Source organism: Elgaria multicarinata, chromosome 2 (assembly GCF_023053635.1).
Source record: "Elgaria multicarinata webbii isolate HBS135686 ecotype San Diego chromosome 2, rElgMul1.1.pri, whole genome shotgun sequence".
NCBI lineage: Eukaryota > Metazoa > Chordata > Lepidosauria > Squamata > Anguidae > Elgaria > Elgaria multicarinata.
The window spans coordinates 140764435-140781184 of record NC_086172.1 but is presented as its reverse complement, the minus strand read 5'-3'; the positions used below and the strand labels follow the sequence as shown (position 1 = coordinate 140781184).

The window sequence follows — 16750 nt, the reverse complement described above, 5'->3', positions numbered from 1 at the left end:
TCAAATCAACCAGGGATTCTTCTCCCGCTACTTCACGGTCCCGAAGAAGGATGGCGGTCTTCGACCTATCATGGACCTAAGAAATCTAAACAACTATATCAGCCCCAAGAAGTTCCGTATGACAACGGTTTCTTCGGTACTCCAACTCCTTCACGCAGGCCTTTGGTTCGCGGTGGTAGATTTGAGGGATGCTTATTTCCATATAGCGATCAGGGAATCACATCAACCTTACCTGCGATTCGCCATTGGAATTCAACAATTCCAATTTTCCGTTCTTCCTTTCGGACTTTCGACGGCGCCCAGGGTCTTCACGAAGACGATGGCAGTCGTCTGCGCCCACCTAAGACAAAAACAAATTTTCATCTATCCATACCTGGACGACTGGCTGCTGGTAGCGGAGAACAAATCCACGCTACGAGACAATATATCTACGACCCTCAATTTATTGAACTCGTTAGGCCTCTGGGTCAACGAAGAGAAGTCCATTCTAACGCCTCAAAGGAAGATAGACTTTATAGGGGTGACCTTATCATCCCTGGATGGCAAAGCTTTCCTTCCTCTGGCCAGAGCAAAGACGCTTCACGACTCCATCGTCGATATCGAGAAGCGAACAAGACACTCAGCCTGGACAATTCAAAGGCTACTGGGCTTGATGGCAGCCACTACGGCCGTCATCACGTTTGCGAGGCTTCGCATGAGAGTTTTACAAGGATGGTTCCTGAGAACGTTCGACCTTCGCCTCAACGCTCACAGAACTTTTCTCTCCATCCCGAAACAAGTACGGGCATCGCTGAGATGGTGGCGCTCGATGGGGAATTTGTTGGAGGGCGTTCCGTTTCAACGACCATCGCCTTCGGTAACGATCGCTACCGATGCCTCCATGGAAGGCTGGGGAGCCCATTGCAACAACCTTACTGCACAAGGGCGATGGCCCCCCTTCTTGAAGGAAGAGCATATCAACCACCTAGAACTCTTGGCAGTGGAGTATGCGATAAAGACTTTTGCCCGGATCATCGAGGGCAGAAATGTCCTGATAGCCACAGACAACACCACGGTAGTCTGTTATATCAACAGACAGGGTGGAACCAGGTCGTACCCGTTGACTCGATCTGCAACCAGAATATGGAATTGGTGTATAAAGAGGGATACTTACCTTGTGGCGGTTCATGTTGCAGGGAAGGACAATGTCATCGCAGACTCACTCAGCAGATCCTTCCACACCGACCACGAGTGGGAGCTCGACGTCGATACCAGGGAACACCTCTTTCGATGCTGGGGGTATCCAGCCGTCGACGTCTTCGCCACCGAGGGAAACGCAGCCTGCTCCAGGTTCTGCAGCAGAGCTGGAAAAGGAGAAAATTCACTAGGAGACGCATTCACAAGAACGTGGAAAGGAAATCTCCTATACATCTTCCCTCCGTTCCCTCTCCTAACAAGGGTCCTAGCGAAGATCAGGATGGACAATTCGGACTGCATCCTAGTAACACCGTGGTGGCCAAGACAGGCCTGGTTTCCGCATGCTCTTCGTCTATCGAGACAAATTTACATCAGGCTCCCGTCGATACCGAACCTCTTGTCTCGACACCAGGGCAAGGTTCGGCATCCAGATTTATCCACACTGAGGATGACGGCGTGGAGGATAATCCCAACGCCTCTCTCGGTACCGTAAATTTAACAGTTGATCAAATATTGATGGCATCGAGGAAACCGTCAACGAGGAAATCTTACGCCAAGAAGTGGCAAAGATTCCTAATTTTTGCTTCAAAGAGCGATCAGCCAGCAGTTTCATGTCCTATTTCTACAATACTGGAATATTTGCTGTCGCTTTACCGACAAGGTCTAAGACTGTCCTCGATCAGGGTTCACCTAGCTTCGATAGCAGCGTTCCATGACGGTGTCGAAGGGTATTCGCCCTTCTCACACCCCCTCTCGAAAACATTCTTGAAGGGGTTAAAGAATACGATACCGACCATCAAGAACGTCGTACCTTCATGGAGCTTATCTGTGGTCTTACAGTCACTGACTGCTAAACCCTTCGAGCCCATGGCTACAGCCGACCTCAGACTTTTATCATTTAAGACAGTTTTCCTGATAGCCATCACCTCTGCGAGACGTGCAAGCGAGCTTAGAGCTCTCAGAATTGACCCACCGTTTACAGTGTTTCATAGGGACAAGGTCGTTTTACGCACTGACCCTTCATTTCTACCTAAGGTGGTGTCGAACTTTCATGCTTCCCAGGACATTATTCTCCCAGCGTTCTTCCCGAGCCCAACGACGGCAATCGAGACTTCCCTCCATACGCTCGATGTAAGGAGAGCCCTAGCCTTCTACAAAGCTAGGACTGAAAGTTTTAGGAAAACTAAGCAGTTATTTGTTTGTTATGGAGAGCCATCTAAGGGCTTGCCCGTCTCTTGCCAGAGACTATCAAGGTGGATTGTAGAGACAATTAATCTTGCCTACTCTCTGTCAAAATTGGAACTGCAACAGTCAGTTAAGGCTCATTCCACTAGAGCGGTAGCAACATCAGTGGCATTCAGCAGGGGAGTCTCCCTGACAGATGTCTGCAAGGCTGCAACGTGGTCTACTCCATCCACGTTTGTCAGGCACTACAACGTGGACACTCGAGCCCGTCAAGACTGCACCTTCGGGAGAGCAGTGCTCTCGGAAGTCCTCAGATGACAGCTAACCTAAAGAGCTCTGAGGCTGGGACATGATGCACCAACCCACCTCCAAAGGTATGTTAGCTTGCTACTCGCCCATATGTGTGATGCATAGAGACCACGATGAAGAAATGCAGGTTGCTTACCTGTAACTGTAGTTCTTCGAGTGGTCATCTATGCATTCACACAACCCACCCACCAACCCCGCTTGGTGGCATATGTTATTTTTTATTAGAGCACTGTATACATGTGTTATGATACATCTGAAACTGATTAATTATATTCATGTTTATGGGAGCACGATGTCGGACTCCTATGAACTGAGATAAGGGCGGGAACCCACGGTACATGCGCAGTGGCGTGGGGGAGGGGTTCCCGCCCAAAAGCGTGTCGCTTAGCTATTGGAGGTTCCGATCTAGGTCTCAGCGCAGGCGCAGAGCCCATATGTGTGAATGCATAGATGACCACTCGAAGAACTACAGTTACAGGTAAGCAACCTGCATTTATTGTTCCTCTTCTTTCCTTCTCCGAAATAGGAAGAGAGGGAGAGCAACTTGTGCTGGAATTTTCAAACCTAGGCAGGCAAGGACAGTGTTTGTTATTTCTTGGGCTTACAGTGAGCAAAGTGAATGGGCCTTTTCAGGAAAAAAACACGCTTAGCCGTAGTTAGGCCACTCACTCTTTTGCAGCAAATGGTTTGTGGACATGTCTAAACCATGGATCTAAGCTGGGTGGATTCCCAAACACTCAACCCTCCTCTATCCTGGATTACTTCCATCTTTTCGGATCTGGGTAGGTGAGTTGCTCTTGGAATTGATGGGGGCAAGAAAAATTAAAAACGTAAGAAGAGCCATACTGGAGCAGACTAAGGGTCCATCTAGTCCAGCATTCTGTTCACACAGTGGTCAAACAGCTTTTGACCAGGAACCCACAAGCAGGATACCAATACAACAGCACCCTCTCACTCATGTTCCCCAGCAACTGGTGTACATAGGCTTATTTATTTATTTATTTATTTATTACATTTCTATACCGCCCAATAGCTGGAACTCTCTGGGCGGTTCACAAAAATTAATGACATTCAAAATATAAAACAACAGTATAAAACCATACTATAAAAAACAATATAAAAGCTCAACCAGATAAAAACAGCAGCAATGCAAAATTACAAATTTAAAACACCAAGTTAAAATTTATTTATAGACTGTTAAAATGCTGGGAGAATAAAAAGGTCTTCACCTGGCGTCTAAAAGCATATAACGTAGGTGCCAAGCGAAACTCCTTAGGGATCTCATTCCACAGCCGGGGTGCCACAGTGGAGAAGGCCCTCCTCCTGGTAGCCACCTGCCTCACTTCCTTTGGCAGGAGCTCACGGAGAAGGGCCCCTGTAGATGATCTTAGGGTCCGGGTAGGTACATATGGGAGGAGGCGTTCCTTCAGATAACCTGGCTCCAAGCCGTTTAGGGCTTTAAATGTCAATACCAGCACTTTGAATCGGGCCCGGACCTGGACTGGCAGCCAATGAAGTTGTAAAAGGACTGGCGTAATGTGGTCTCGCCGTCTAGTCCCTGTTAGTAGGCGGGCTGCCCTGTTTTGTACCAGCTGAAGCTTCTGGACCATTTTCAAAGGCAGCCCCACGTATAACGCATTGCAGTAATCCAAACGAGAGGTTATCAGAGCATGGATAACTATAGCTAGGCTATCTCTGTCCAGATAAGGGCGCAGTTGGTATATCAGCCTAAGCTGATAAAACGTGCTTAGTGCCCCTGACATTAGAGGATTAGATCAATTTATACCATGTGTGTGCGTGTCCATATGTGAATGTGCACACACGTGAGTGCCAAAAGCAGCAGCTATTGCCTTCTCCTTTCGTCAGCTCTGCCAGGAGAAATAATGACACTTCTTTAGAGCATTCATCTTAAAATTATATAGTTTCCAGTCATTTTATTCTGAATTATTAACATATTATTCCTCACCATCTCACTAAAGTGCACTCATTTTATGCAGCAATTTTATTTTTGATCACAATTTGCTAATTATTTCATGTTCGTCTCTGTGTTTGTATGTGTGACACAACACTACATTTTTGGTATCTTACAGACCTGGGCACTGCATTCTCTGTCACTGATCATTGATTCCGCTGGTCCTCTGTATCACGTGCATGTGGAACCTACCCTCTCTCTTGTTCTCATGTTGTTGTTGACTGTGCCTCCTGCTTATGCTGAAGTCCATCAAAGCCTTGGTCGCTGTTTAAATGCACTTATCGCCACTTTGGGTCCTGAGTTGCAAGGTATGCATACATTTGGGACATGATAGACATGGATCAAACCAATAATCATAAAGTTGGGAAATAACTTTTGCTAGCAAAGTATGTATGCAATACTGTAAGAATTAACTAAAAAGCATTCAGATTTTTGCATATTATGGGGAACTCTTACCCAAAGTCTTTCACGATCACTTTTACATAGTTTGAAGGCTGCAAAGTTCAGTTTATGGAGAAATGAATTGGGAGGTGGACACTCCTTTCTTTGACTATTTCAAATAAACCACTGCTCTCTTTAAACTGGAGTTGAACCCCCAGTGGTCTACAGATCTTGGCAAATTTACTAGCCAAGTGGATAGAGACACCCCTTTCCCTGATTGCATAGATAGACTTTCAGTCTGAAGTTATCCTCCTTACATCCAAGGCAAAGATAAGCCTGTCTGTTTCTCTTTGGAGTCCACACTGTTCTCTGGCCATACATGTGTGTACACTAGTACATTTGAAAAGCATATATTGCCAGCCATTGGAGTGTTAATATAAACTGACTCATTTGCAAGCAAACACAAGAGCTCTTCCACTGAACATGAAAAGCCCTGCCACATAATAGAAATGGTGCTCTGGGTTTCCCCCATCAATACCATATTATTGAATTATTGTTATTTTTTGTTTGCTAAAGCATGACCTTCACTGAATGTCAATGGTAAAAACCACTTGATAAACACCTTTATTGCTGTTTGGTTTTTAATGATGTTAGATGCTATCAGATTAATAAACAAAATTATAGAGGGAAATGTTTCTCCCTCCTTTTTGTCCTGTGTGTAGGCAGGAGTACCACAGTCTCAGCCTTAAGGGCTTCTTGTCTCCTGGGCTGTGCAGTGATGCAAGATAATCCTGACTGCCTTGTCCAAGCTCAAGCCATCTCTTGCCTTCAGCAGCTTCATATGTTTGCTCCACGTCATGTAAACTTGTCTAGCCTTGTACAGTGCCTATGTGTAAGTATATGTGTGTGTATTTATAAACATATCTATTTTAAATGCATTTTTCTTGTTTTGCAGCCAGAACAGTTGAACACATGTTTTAAAAATTGTTAAAGGAACTCTACTTTAAAGAAAAACAGCTTTTGAAACCAATTTAACAGAATATTTTGAAGTAGAAAAATCAGTAACTTTCAATAACATGAATTTTTTAATGAGTAGTATGGTTAACGGATTTATGGTGGCACAATATTTCATGTATTAAATCCCACTTTGTCAGATGAACGAAGTGGTGTTTATATGAGTGATATCCAGTGATGCCCCTGCTTCCATTCCACAAGTAGCCAGCCCTGCTGATTCCATTGCACAAGCAGGCCCCATCGCCCGCACCTCGGGGGATAGACCTGAGACAAATGGAAATGCTAGTTTCTGGAACGGGACAAGTCGATTGAACTCCTGGCAAGGCTGGCTGCTCGTGGGCTGTCACCATTGGATTCTGTCATATATGTCCTAGCTAGCTACCTAGGCAGGCAGGCAAGCAACAGCTAGCTGGCCAGCCAAGTGGGTAACAGCAGTGACTGCTGGCTGATTACCTGCCAGCTTGCTCTAAGTCCACTGAAGGTAGAGCATCCCCACTCTATATACAGCCAGATGCCTTGGCTATAAGGGCGCCTACTACTCCAGCCAGGCAAGGAACGAAAAAAGGGAAATAAGGTAGAGTCACTTTGCCATGCCGTATCATGATGAACTTTACCTCTCTCATAGAACAATTTATAAATTCATTGCCGCTGCCTCCAACCCCTGCCAATTTGATGATTAACCAGGTTCATTGAACTGGTATACAACCCATGTCTGTGAATGTATCTAGGTATGTTGCTGCTTCCCACTTGGCTCACCAGCTGGCTGTTGTTTGCCAGGTTGGCTGCCTAGGTAACTAGCTAGGACATTGCTCCCCCACTCTACACACACATAGATAAGGAAGGGGAAGGAATAGGAAGGAGACACATTGCAATGCTTACACATACAGTTTGTAAAAGGCTTTTTCCCCACCCACCCCCCCAAAAAATCACAATTCAGCCCTGCAAATGAGATTGCAAATCGGATGACGGAATTTTGGGACTGCCCATGGTTACAGACAGAAACTAAAAACTACAGGGCCAAAAGGCCATGAAACACAAGAGGTCTGTGACATTTCTATGGAAAGTTCAAATATATACAAGAACAAAAGAGTGACTAATTGCAGCAGCAGCAATAATATCCTAGTTTTTCCTTAAATACCTAAGAAACCCAAAGTTCTGATTAAGACATAAATAAATACTAAGAAATTTATCAATGAATTATAGTTCAACAGTTTCATGTATGGTTTCGCTTTGACATTGCTCTTTGGCAGGGATTAAGAAGTATGTAGAGTTTCAGAATCAGTAGCAGAGCATGCTGGGAGACGAAATGTTCTCTCACTAGTTTCTAAAATTGACATTTTGATGTCTGGTTTATATCTGTTATTTAGTGTAAACATTGGCCTCTTTGTCCTATGTGGACAGCAGAAGGGCATTGTTTATATGTCATGGCATATATTATGTTGGAATATGAGCTGGTAAATGTTCTCCTGGTAGGTCCCATTATAATAATGTCTGAGTGGTTGTGAAGACAGAGGCAATATTATGAAAAGTTACTGGGTGCTTTTGCCTTGTCTACATTTTAAAACATTGGAATTTTAAAATATTTTCAATTTCAAAATGTGGTTTCGCATGTCTAATGCATAGAAATATGTAGACTACAGTAATTTGTCACAGAGAGAAATTCCCTCTATAAATTCTTTTGAAATGATCCTTTGGAGATCTGGTTTGCATAGTTTTGTGCCACACTCTATGGTGATTAGGCTGTCTGCTCTAGCTGTGGCAGTAAATGTTGGGTTGTGGAAAATTGTAGTCGCCAGTGGTGAATACTGTAGAAGTATCATGAGACTTTACAGATGTTTTGAACTATTCCGAATTGTTATGGCCAGGATCCAAACTTGGCCACTGCCTATATGGTATCAGCCTTTCTGAATCTGGGCTGATATGAACTGTCATCTTATTATAGCTATGATGCTCTGCTTTTCTTTTGTTCATTGCAACAAGTACCGTATTTCTTCGATTGTAAGACGCCATCGATTGTAAGACGCACACTAATTTCAGTACCACCAACAGAGAAAAAAACCCTAAGACACACCCGCAATTCTAAGACGCACACCATTTTTAGAGATGTTTATATGGGGGGAAAAGTGCGTCTTAGAATCGAAGAAATAGGGTACCAACAATTGGTATACATTTTAAAATGTAATTTGTTTCTAATGCAGTTTCACATCACTGATTCATTAATGCCTTTGAGCAGCTAGTAATATAGGCAGTTAGCTTTGCAATTTTAAGGACCTGGAGAATTAAGTAATTAAATTGTAATAAGCAAGTGCTCTTTTTGTGGCATTGAACTTATTATTGTGGGACTCAGGATCACTATGGGTTCTGATACCTGAGTTTTGTCATGACTGGATTATCATTTGTTTTTGTGCAGGAGATCTTGTTGGAAAATTCTGTGTTGGTAGGTCTATGTGCATTGTTAAAATTTCAACAATTTTCAGTATGTTTTATTTTTATTTCTCCTTTTTCTGTATTTAACCATTAATGTTAAGTAAAATACTTTTAGCATGTTGAGTGATGTTTTGTTTCAGCCTAACCAAATTCTCTCTTAACATCCTTATAGCTGGCACTCAGACTTCGTTGTGTATATTTTATGTTTGCATTAGTTTAAATTAAAACATTTTAAGCACAAAAAGATCACCTTTTGGGGTGTGTGCCATTTCTATGTATTGCTTGCATTTCCTGTGTTCATTTTCACCATCTTCCTTGTTCTTTTAAAATATGGGAGAATGAAAGACATCAGAAATGTGCATTTTGCGTTGTCTTGCAGTCAAGCTTGTGTGTTTTTACTTTTTTTGTGTAAAAATAGAACTGGCATTCTTTCTTTCTTTCTTTTTTATAGCATGCCTAAATCTCAAGACTCTGTGAGATCAGCTTGAACAAATGTTCCATAAAGTATTTTTAATTTCAAGCATCTTAATATATTTTGGTTTCTTAAAGATATACAGGGCATATTTTTGTATGCATCAAGTGATTTCTATACATTTGTGTGCATGCAGCAAGTTATGAAAATAATAGATGCAGACTTGGTTGGATTAACGATGATTCCATAGCACTTCTACTTTATGCCCACTTTACCTTCTTTTGTCAGTCTTTCATTCTAATGATTTCTCATTGACAAATGAGGTACATCACCTCCAAACAAGGTTTCTTTGCAGCAGGCATCCTGTTCCATCTCATTTTTCATGTAACATTTGGTGTGTACAAGAAAGAAAACAAATGATAAACTAGTTAAATCTCTGTATAATTCCATGCCCATTTTGTTTTTTCTTCCAATATCATTTTCATGACCTGGATTTAAACTTGAATATTGGTAGTTCAGCTAAATGCTGGCCTAGATACAAAATGAGTTAAATGTTCCTGTGGAAGAATCCATATTATTAGTGCATTTAAAATATTTATTATTATTATTATTATTATTATTATTATTATTATTTATTTATATAGCACCATCAGTGTACATGGTGCTGTACAGAGTAAAACAGTAATATTTATTTATTTAATTTATATCCCGCCTATGTATAAAATAACCTAGGTGGCAATATACCAGATTATTTATGTTGGTTTGAGTTTCTAAATCAAGAGAGCAATTCTGGGGGCCCTAGACACCATCTGGGAGGCTACGGAATTGTTTGCTTTCTTGGCCCAAACTTCTAGCCAGAAAATCGCGCTCCCCTCTTCCTTGTAGCCAGTGCAGGGAGAACCATGGTGGCTAGCTCTCTGTGCTTGGTAAACGGAGCATGGAAATAGGGGGAAGGAGGCATTCCTGGGGGCAGAGAGGGGAGGAGACTGGGGCTTCAGCAATATTATGTTTCCTATGGCCTCCCCAGCCTCTGTCCCTCTTGTCCTGAAGTGCCACTGTTAGACAGGCGAAATCGCAACTAGCAGAAATGCAGGGTGACTGGAGTAAGAGGCGAAAATCATGTCCATGCTCCAGCCACCCTCCATTGGATTGCACCCTTAGATGATAAACTTCTCACAGGGTTTAAAAAGCAACGTCTTGGATACTGATGTAACAGGGCAGCAAATGTTTTCTATAGTAAGTGTTTGTACATACTATATCCTTTGCTAAAGAGCCTTTCAAGTTATTTCAAATGAATTATTAGTACGTCATTATAGTGTGCTGTGTATTATATAATAGAAACTTCAGTCACCGTTCACAGCAATATATGTTGTCCCTTATTGTACTTTTATGCATAGATTTGGGTTTATCTTTGGCACGCGCAGGCAGGACTGGGAAAGACCCCTGTGTGAACCCCTGAAAAGCTGCTGCCAGTCAATGTAGACAATACATTGGCCTGACTCTATATGAGGCAACTTCCTATGCGGAGTTTCTTTTCCTACCCATACCTATATTATGAGAGTCTCTGTGTTCTATTTATGATTCGTATATGCTTCTGATGTAAACAGAGAGAGGAGGGGTAGAGTTAAATTGCACTTTGATACATAATTGGCTACAGCCAAATAAATAAGGTTGGATCCAGAGTTTCTTGAAGTGGAATTCCACAGACTGGATAACCTTGAAGGGGAAAAATGGTTTTCGTTTATTCCCCCCTCTTCCCTGTAGTTACCTATGCACCTCAAAAATCTCCTTAGCGGGGTTGTGAAGCACTCCAGAACAGTGTGTTCAGAGGTAGTGGGGGCTGCAGGGGAGAAGGAGAAATCAGCAAAAATGGCCACCCTGCCCCCTTCCTCAGTAGGGAGACTCTGGTAGATCCCAGATTCCTCAGCCAAAGGGACTCCTCCATCAGATCCAGAAAAACTGTGATCCAGTGGAGGGTCCCTTTGGCCAGTGGGAGCGTCCATTGGATCCCAGTTTCCTCAGTCAACGAAAGGAGCCCTTCCATTCACAGAGGATCAATTCTGGATCTAATCCAGAGTCTTTTGTTTTAGAAGTTTTTAACATATTTACAATTAACCTAATTAAAATCTTTCTGTTTGCGTATTTAAAATATTTGTATCCTACTTTTCCTCTATCTGTGCTCAAGGTAGATTACAACAGAGAAGTTTAGGAATGAAAGAATAAATTAAACTGTTAACACCAGCCAAATACAGCCAAAATAGTGGAGGTTGACTCAGATCTTAAGTAATCGCTCCACATTTTGTGAAATATTATGCTTTGAAATGGGAATGTTACACCAGAAATTTATTTTAATATTTTTCTTCCTGTCCTTTTCTTTTCTAAATCCCAAATTCTAATTTGGTCTCAAAAATGTTACTGCTGGAGAGCTTCAGATACCATCTACGAAATTCCAAACCAGCATATGTTCTTTTGTCTATATATTTCAGGTGAATCTCTCTAGTTCATATCTATTGTTGAGGCGAGCCGTACTAGCTTGTTTGCATCAGCTTGTGCAGAGGGAGGCAGCTGAAGTATCAGAACATGCTCTGGCCCTGTCTAAAGACAGCAGAGAAGACTTTACTCCAGGTAATATTGAGCCTTTAAAAATGCTGATTTGGAAAACTAATATTGTTTCCCCCTCTTAAATAAAGTTTTATTTACCAATCATAATCTTGCAGCTATTTGTGTATTGCACACTAGCTTCCTGGAGACTTGCTCAGATGACATTTCTATATCTCAAAATTTATGCAGGAAAATTTGAGGCCTAGTCACAAACTTTCAAAACAGCTCACCAGGTGGCAGAACAGTCCCAGGACTGTAGTACTTCAAATTGCAGAAGTGAATGTTTGGCGCCTCACTTAAAAAAAAACCCTCATAAAAGAAATGTGCCATGTAGAAGCACGGCAATTACTCCTTCTTCCTGCATATCCCAGCGCCACTGAACACATTGTTCTAGTGCTAGTCTTGAATATGCAGGGGAAATTTTTTTAACATGAGGAAACACAAACATTCAATCCTTCCCTCTATTCTGAAGATATAAAGTCCAAGATGTTTATTTCTTGTGTAATCACTCATTTGCCTGTTTTGTCTCTAATATGCATATCTTGCTCAAAAAGACATTTGTGTTCACCAAGTGTTTCCGGAATCTTTCTACAGGCATGTTTTCTTGCATTCTCGATACAGATATTAATCATTGGTATGTCATATTTTGAAACCAAGAGTATCTCAAAAGAAATGACTTGTAAGAACATATTTCTGACTTCAGAGTCTAACCTGGAATGCAGTTCTCATGACTTCTTGAAACAGCAGTTTTGCCCATGGCTGGTGCTACAGAAATTAGTTTATTAGTTTAAGAAAGAAGAGGCTGTGGAAAAAGGTGATGTACTGCAAATGTGGAGGGAGGAGTACAGAACTCTTACCCAACAGTCTGGTTTTTTTTTATATGACACTTATACTAATCATGCTAATTTGTGGCCTGCTATTTGGCAAAGATAAGCATAACCCCGATATGGCTACTTTCTAAAGTATGCTTAATAGCAGTTGCGGTGATGTTCCTTTCATTCTCTGAAAGGAATTGATGGAAGTCATTTACAGAGTTGGTAATATGAAGGAGACAACCAAATGTTGCTACAGAGGTCCAGAATACATCAGTATAGAATTATTGCAGTGGCTCTAAAAATTAATTTTTAGAATGACCAAAGCCACATTTGTTTTTTTAAGCATGTCTTTATTATATGGAATACTAGGGGGTGGAAGAGATGGTGGAATTCGTGTCACAGGTATGGAAGCAATACAGTTCTCGTTTGTTTGGTTCTGCCATGGTATTAATGGTTTTAAACAGATGAGATGAACAATAACTCTTTAAAATTATAAAATTATTTCAGATTTTGTCTCAGTTCTTACTTTGTACATTTTCAAATGCAGTAATTGATGATCACTTGGAAGTAAAAGGATTCGGATTACACTTTTTTTTTTAAAGGCATTAACATCAGAGAAGTAGGCCTTGAAGGGGCATTGTTGAGTTTGCTGGACAAAGAACTGGATACAAAACTATGCCAAGATATCAGAGAGACCCTGAGCCATATGCTTATATCAATGGCTGTTGAGAAACTCTCTTTCTGGTTGAAGCTCTGCAAGGATGTTCTAGCAGCCTCTGCTGGTATGTGCTAATATCTTCTGCCCTGTAATTAGACTTGCATTTCACATGTTTTTATCAGGGAGAATCATCTGACATATCTGGTGCAAATAATAAGTAGCAAGTATGACTCACAAAAAGTCTTGGTTGGGAGACCAGGGAGAGGAGAATTGGGGGTTGGTGGGGGGAGAGAGAAAAGCCCAGCATAGTTTGGGACCAAGGTACTTATTATTATTATTATTATTATTATTATTATTATTATTATTATTATTATTTATTTATATAGCACCATCAATGTACATGGTGCTGTACAGAGTAAAACAGTAAATAGCAAGACCCTGCCGCATAGGCTCATCAACTTGACTGTGTGTGAGATCATCATCAGAGGTGCTCCTCTAGGTTCCTGTTTCCAGAAGTGAGGTAGATGGCAACTAGGAAGTGGACTTCCTCAGTAGTGGTGCCTGACTTACAGAATTCTCTTCCTAGGGAGGTTTCCCTTGTGCTTACTTTGCTATATTTTGGCACTTCACATATCTCCTTGTCTCTCAGCTCCCTATTGCTCATCTTCCCTTCCCCTTGCTCACCTTTCTTCCCTACCTCCCTATTACCACCTCCTCCCCACTTCTGCTCTGTTTTCAACTCTGAGCTTTTGGTGGAAAAGGCTCCATCATCACCCCGGTTTGCCTCCCTTTTTGACCCTAAATGCAGATTTCACAACAGTGGCTTCAGTGGACGCCACCCAAGAAGAAGAGGGTACTCAAGTGGATGATGAATTTGCATTAGCCTTGGAAAATGATGAAAAAGTGCACCCCTTCCCCCATCCTCGGTGGTCTACTCGAGTTTTTGCTGCAGAATGTGTTTGTAAAATTATCAGCCAGTGTGAGAATGCAGACAACGCTCACTTTGACATAGCTTTTGCCCAGGAAATGAAGCAAAGGGATTCAAGAGGTAAGTGCTAATGTTGACACAGACATAGATACCAATTGAAAATAACACTTTATGCATCTGATGAAGTGAATGTTCAGAAACTATCATGCCAAAATAAATGTATTAGTTTTTAATGTGTTTCAACCCCCTCTATTGTTTTGGCTACTATGGACTTAACATGGCCATCTCTCTGGAAGTTAATATGATAGAACCACACTTCCCCAGATTTTACAACCCAATAAACAAGCTGGGAGGGTTTTGTGTGTGTGTCTATTCCAAATGTTGACAAGCTGGAGCTGTTAGTGATTTCCTGGTGCAGCAAATAACAACCTATAGTGATACCAGTTATATCTATAGATGTGTAATTCTGAGAAAATAAAAGAAGAGGGGATAAGGAATAGGCCTGAATGCTTTTCTGGCCCACACTTTAAAAATTCAATAAATATGTTTTTTGGATTGACAAAACCATATTTTTCTTTTTATCACACTTAGATGATTTCCTAGTACTGCATTTAGCTGACTTGATCCGCATGGCATTTATGGCTGCCACTGATCACAGCGACCAACTTCGTCTTTCAGGCCTTCAGTTGTTATTAGTTCTTGTTAGAAAGTTTGCTGTTGTACCAGAGCCAGAGTTCCCGGGCCATGTAATTCTGGAGCAATATCAAGCAAATGTAAGTAGCCCCTCCTGATGGGCAAACAGCCCATCATTAACAAACCATGGGTTCCTTAATCATCCAAATCAGGCAACTGTGTTTATAGTTAGATTGCAAACTGCAAATTTTGAGTATAGATTTTAATTTTCTGGTTGTGGTTTTTGCCACCTGAAATATATTTTTATTTAATGGTGGGATAGAAAGGCTGAAAATAATGTGTACTTACTCCATTTTTGCATCTTATATATTTTAGTGTAAAATGTGTAATTTCTGATATTACACTTTTTATAATTAAAAAAATATCTGCTTGATTCGTATGTAAAGCTGCAACGCCAGTTGCTCGCCATATGGAGTGATTTTAAAATGGGCTCTATGGCAGCTAAAATGGGCATTCTAGCCCTGAGACATCCAGTAAGTCAGCAGACGAATCCTGCATGTTGTCAGGCATATATTTAACCCTTTTCGTCTCAAAGCCATCCTATCCGAAGATAATATGCATTTGTAAGCATATTAATGCAATTTTCTTAAATAACTGAGACTGTTATTCTGACAGAACGTTGTTTCTTAGCGTTGTATAAAATAATTTCCTTTTAGGTTGGTGCAGCACTTAGACCAGCCTTTACCCCAGAAACACCACCTGATGTAACAGCAAAAGCATGTCAGGCAAGTTCTCTTTTAATCTTTAGAATAAATTCCATCAAGACTTACCAACCACAAGTGAAACCTGATAGAGTAAACAATGATATATTTGTCTTGTAAAAAAAAATTACTTGGGAACACTGCACCTCTGAACATTACATATGATAGCATAATGGAGTCAGCAATCTAGAGAAAGGGCTGCCTCGATGACATACTTTCATGTCCTTATTTGTATTCTTTATTAGCATTTAACTTTTAGGGCTTGTTTCTAACAATTTCCTTGTACTAGTCGGATCACTTCTTGTTGAGAATCAGACTAGCAGCTGCCTTGTTTCTCTGCAGGGGTGGGGGATCTATTAGAATGATCTGCCCCAGAAGACTAATGGAATCCAATGTATTCCTGAGGGGTTAGATGATTTTTCCAACTAGTACAGCTGGTTCTTCTGACAAATTACTGGTCACTCTATGGAATGTAGGCATGACATGGGTAGTTGACCTCCTAAGCATCCTCTCCTGAACAAGTTCCTTGGTACACTTCTAAGCTGAAGGCAATGAAGTAGTTTGGGGTGACTGGAGGACATCCTTGGGATGAGTCTCACCAAATGCAAGTAAGAGCTTGTTATTGAGCCAATTCTGGCAGTGATGGAGGTAAAAAGCATTTTTCTACACTACCATTGTATCATCAAATGTTGGAGCTTGCTGTCCCAAGTGATTCTGGATCTTTTGCAAACTGCCACAAGCTGACATGTGGCAGAAACATCAGGAGTACCTTGTTACATATTTGCAAAATATTTTGAAGACAAAATTGTTCATATTTGCCTTGATCTGGGCGCCACTATTAATACAGATCAATCAGGGATGGGGGTTCCATGGCTGCATCTGGTCCTAATTTGTTGGATGACATTTAGTATTTAGAGCCCAAGGATGTAGACAAGATGCTTGGCCACATCTGGCTAACCACTGCTCCACCTTTTCCCTCTTGGCTTATTACATCTACTGTAGCAGGGAAACAATGACTAGTTGGGTCCAGGAGTTGGTAAACTCCCCTGAAAGAGTAGTCTCAGTTTTCATAAAGCAGCTGGTAGTATGACTGCACATGAGCAAATGTTCCTTGGACCAGAAGATTTGAACAATTATAGGCCATGGGTAATGTCACCTTCTTGAGTAAGATGCTCAGGTGTGTATTTGCCAGCCAACTCTAGGCACACTTGGATGAGACTGATATTCTAGATCCATTTAAATCTGGGTTTAGTGCTGATTTTGTCATTGAAATTGTGTTGGTTGTTATGCAGGATGACCTTTGCAAGGAAAGAGACAGGGGAAGTTTGACTCTCTCCTGGACCTCTCAGTGGCTTTCACTACAATGGATCATTGTATCCTTCTGGAGAGGGTGTCAGGTTTGGGTGTGGATGGTACTTTGCTTTGGTGGTTTCACTCACACCTTCACAACCATCTCCAGAAAGTGGTGCTGGAAGATT

At 41.5% G+C, this 16750-nt stretch overlaps 1 protein-coding gene across 3 annotated transcripts in view; it reads left to right on the top strand.

Moving 5' to 3' along the window:
* The window catches only part of HEATR5A (HEAT repeat containing 5A), a 75639-nt gene that overhangs the window by 42967 nt on the left and 15922 nt on the right, over nt 1-16750 (top strand). For 2 of the 3 annotated variants that reach the window (XM_063117783.1, XM_063117784.1), the window contains 8 exons: nt 4761-4950; nt 5746-5915; nt 8448-8474; nt 11363-11501; nt 12895-13074; nt 13759-13998; nt 14470-14651; nt 15228-15296. In XM_063117783.1, coding sequence (XP_062973853.1) covers nt 4761-4950; nt 5746-5915; nt 8448-8474; nt 11363-11501; nt 12895-13074; nt 13759-13998; nt 14470-14651; nt 15228-15296 — 1197 coding nt within the window. The remainder of the gene's footprint in view (nt 1-4760; nt 4951-5745; nt 5916-8447; nt 8475-11362; nt 11502-12894; nt 13075-13758; nt 13999-14469; nt 14652-15227; nt 15297-16750) is intronic. The other variant, XM_063117786.1, reaches the window with a different exon arrangement.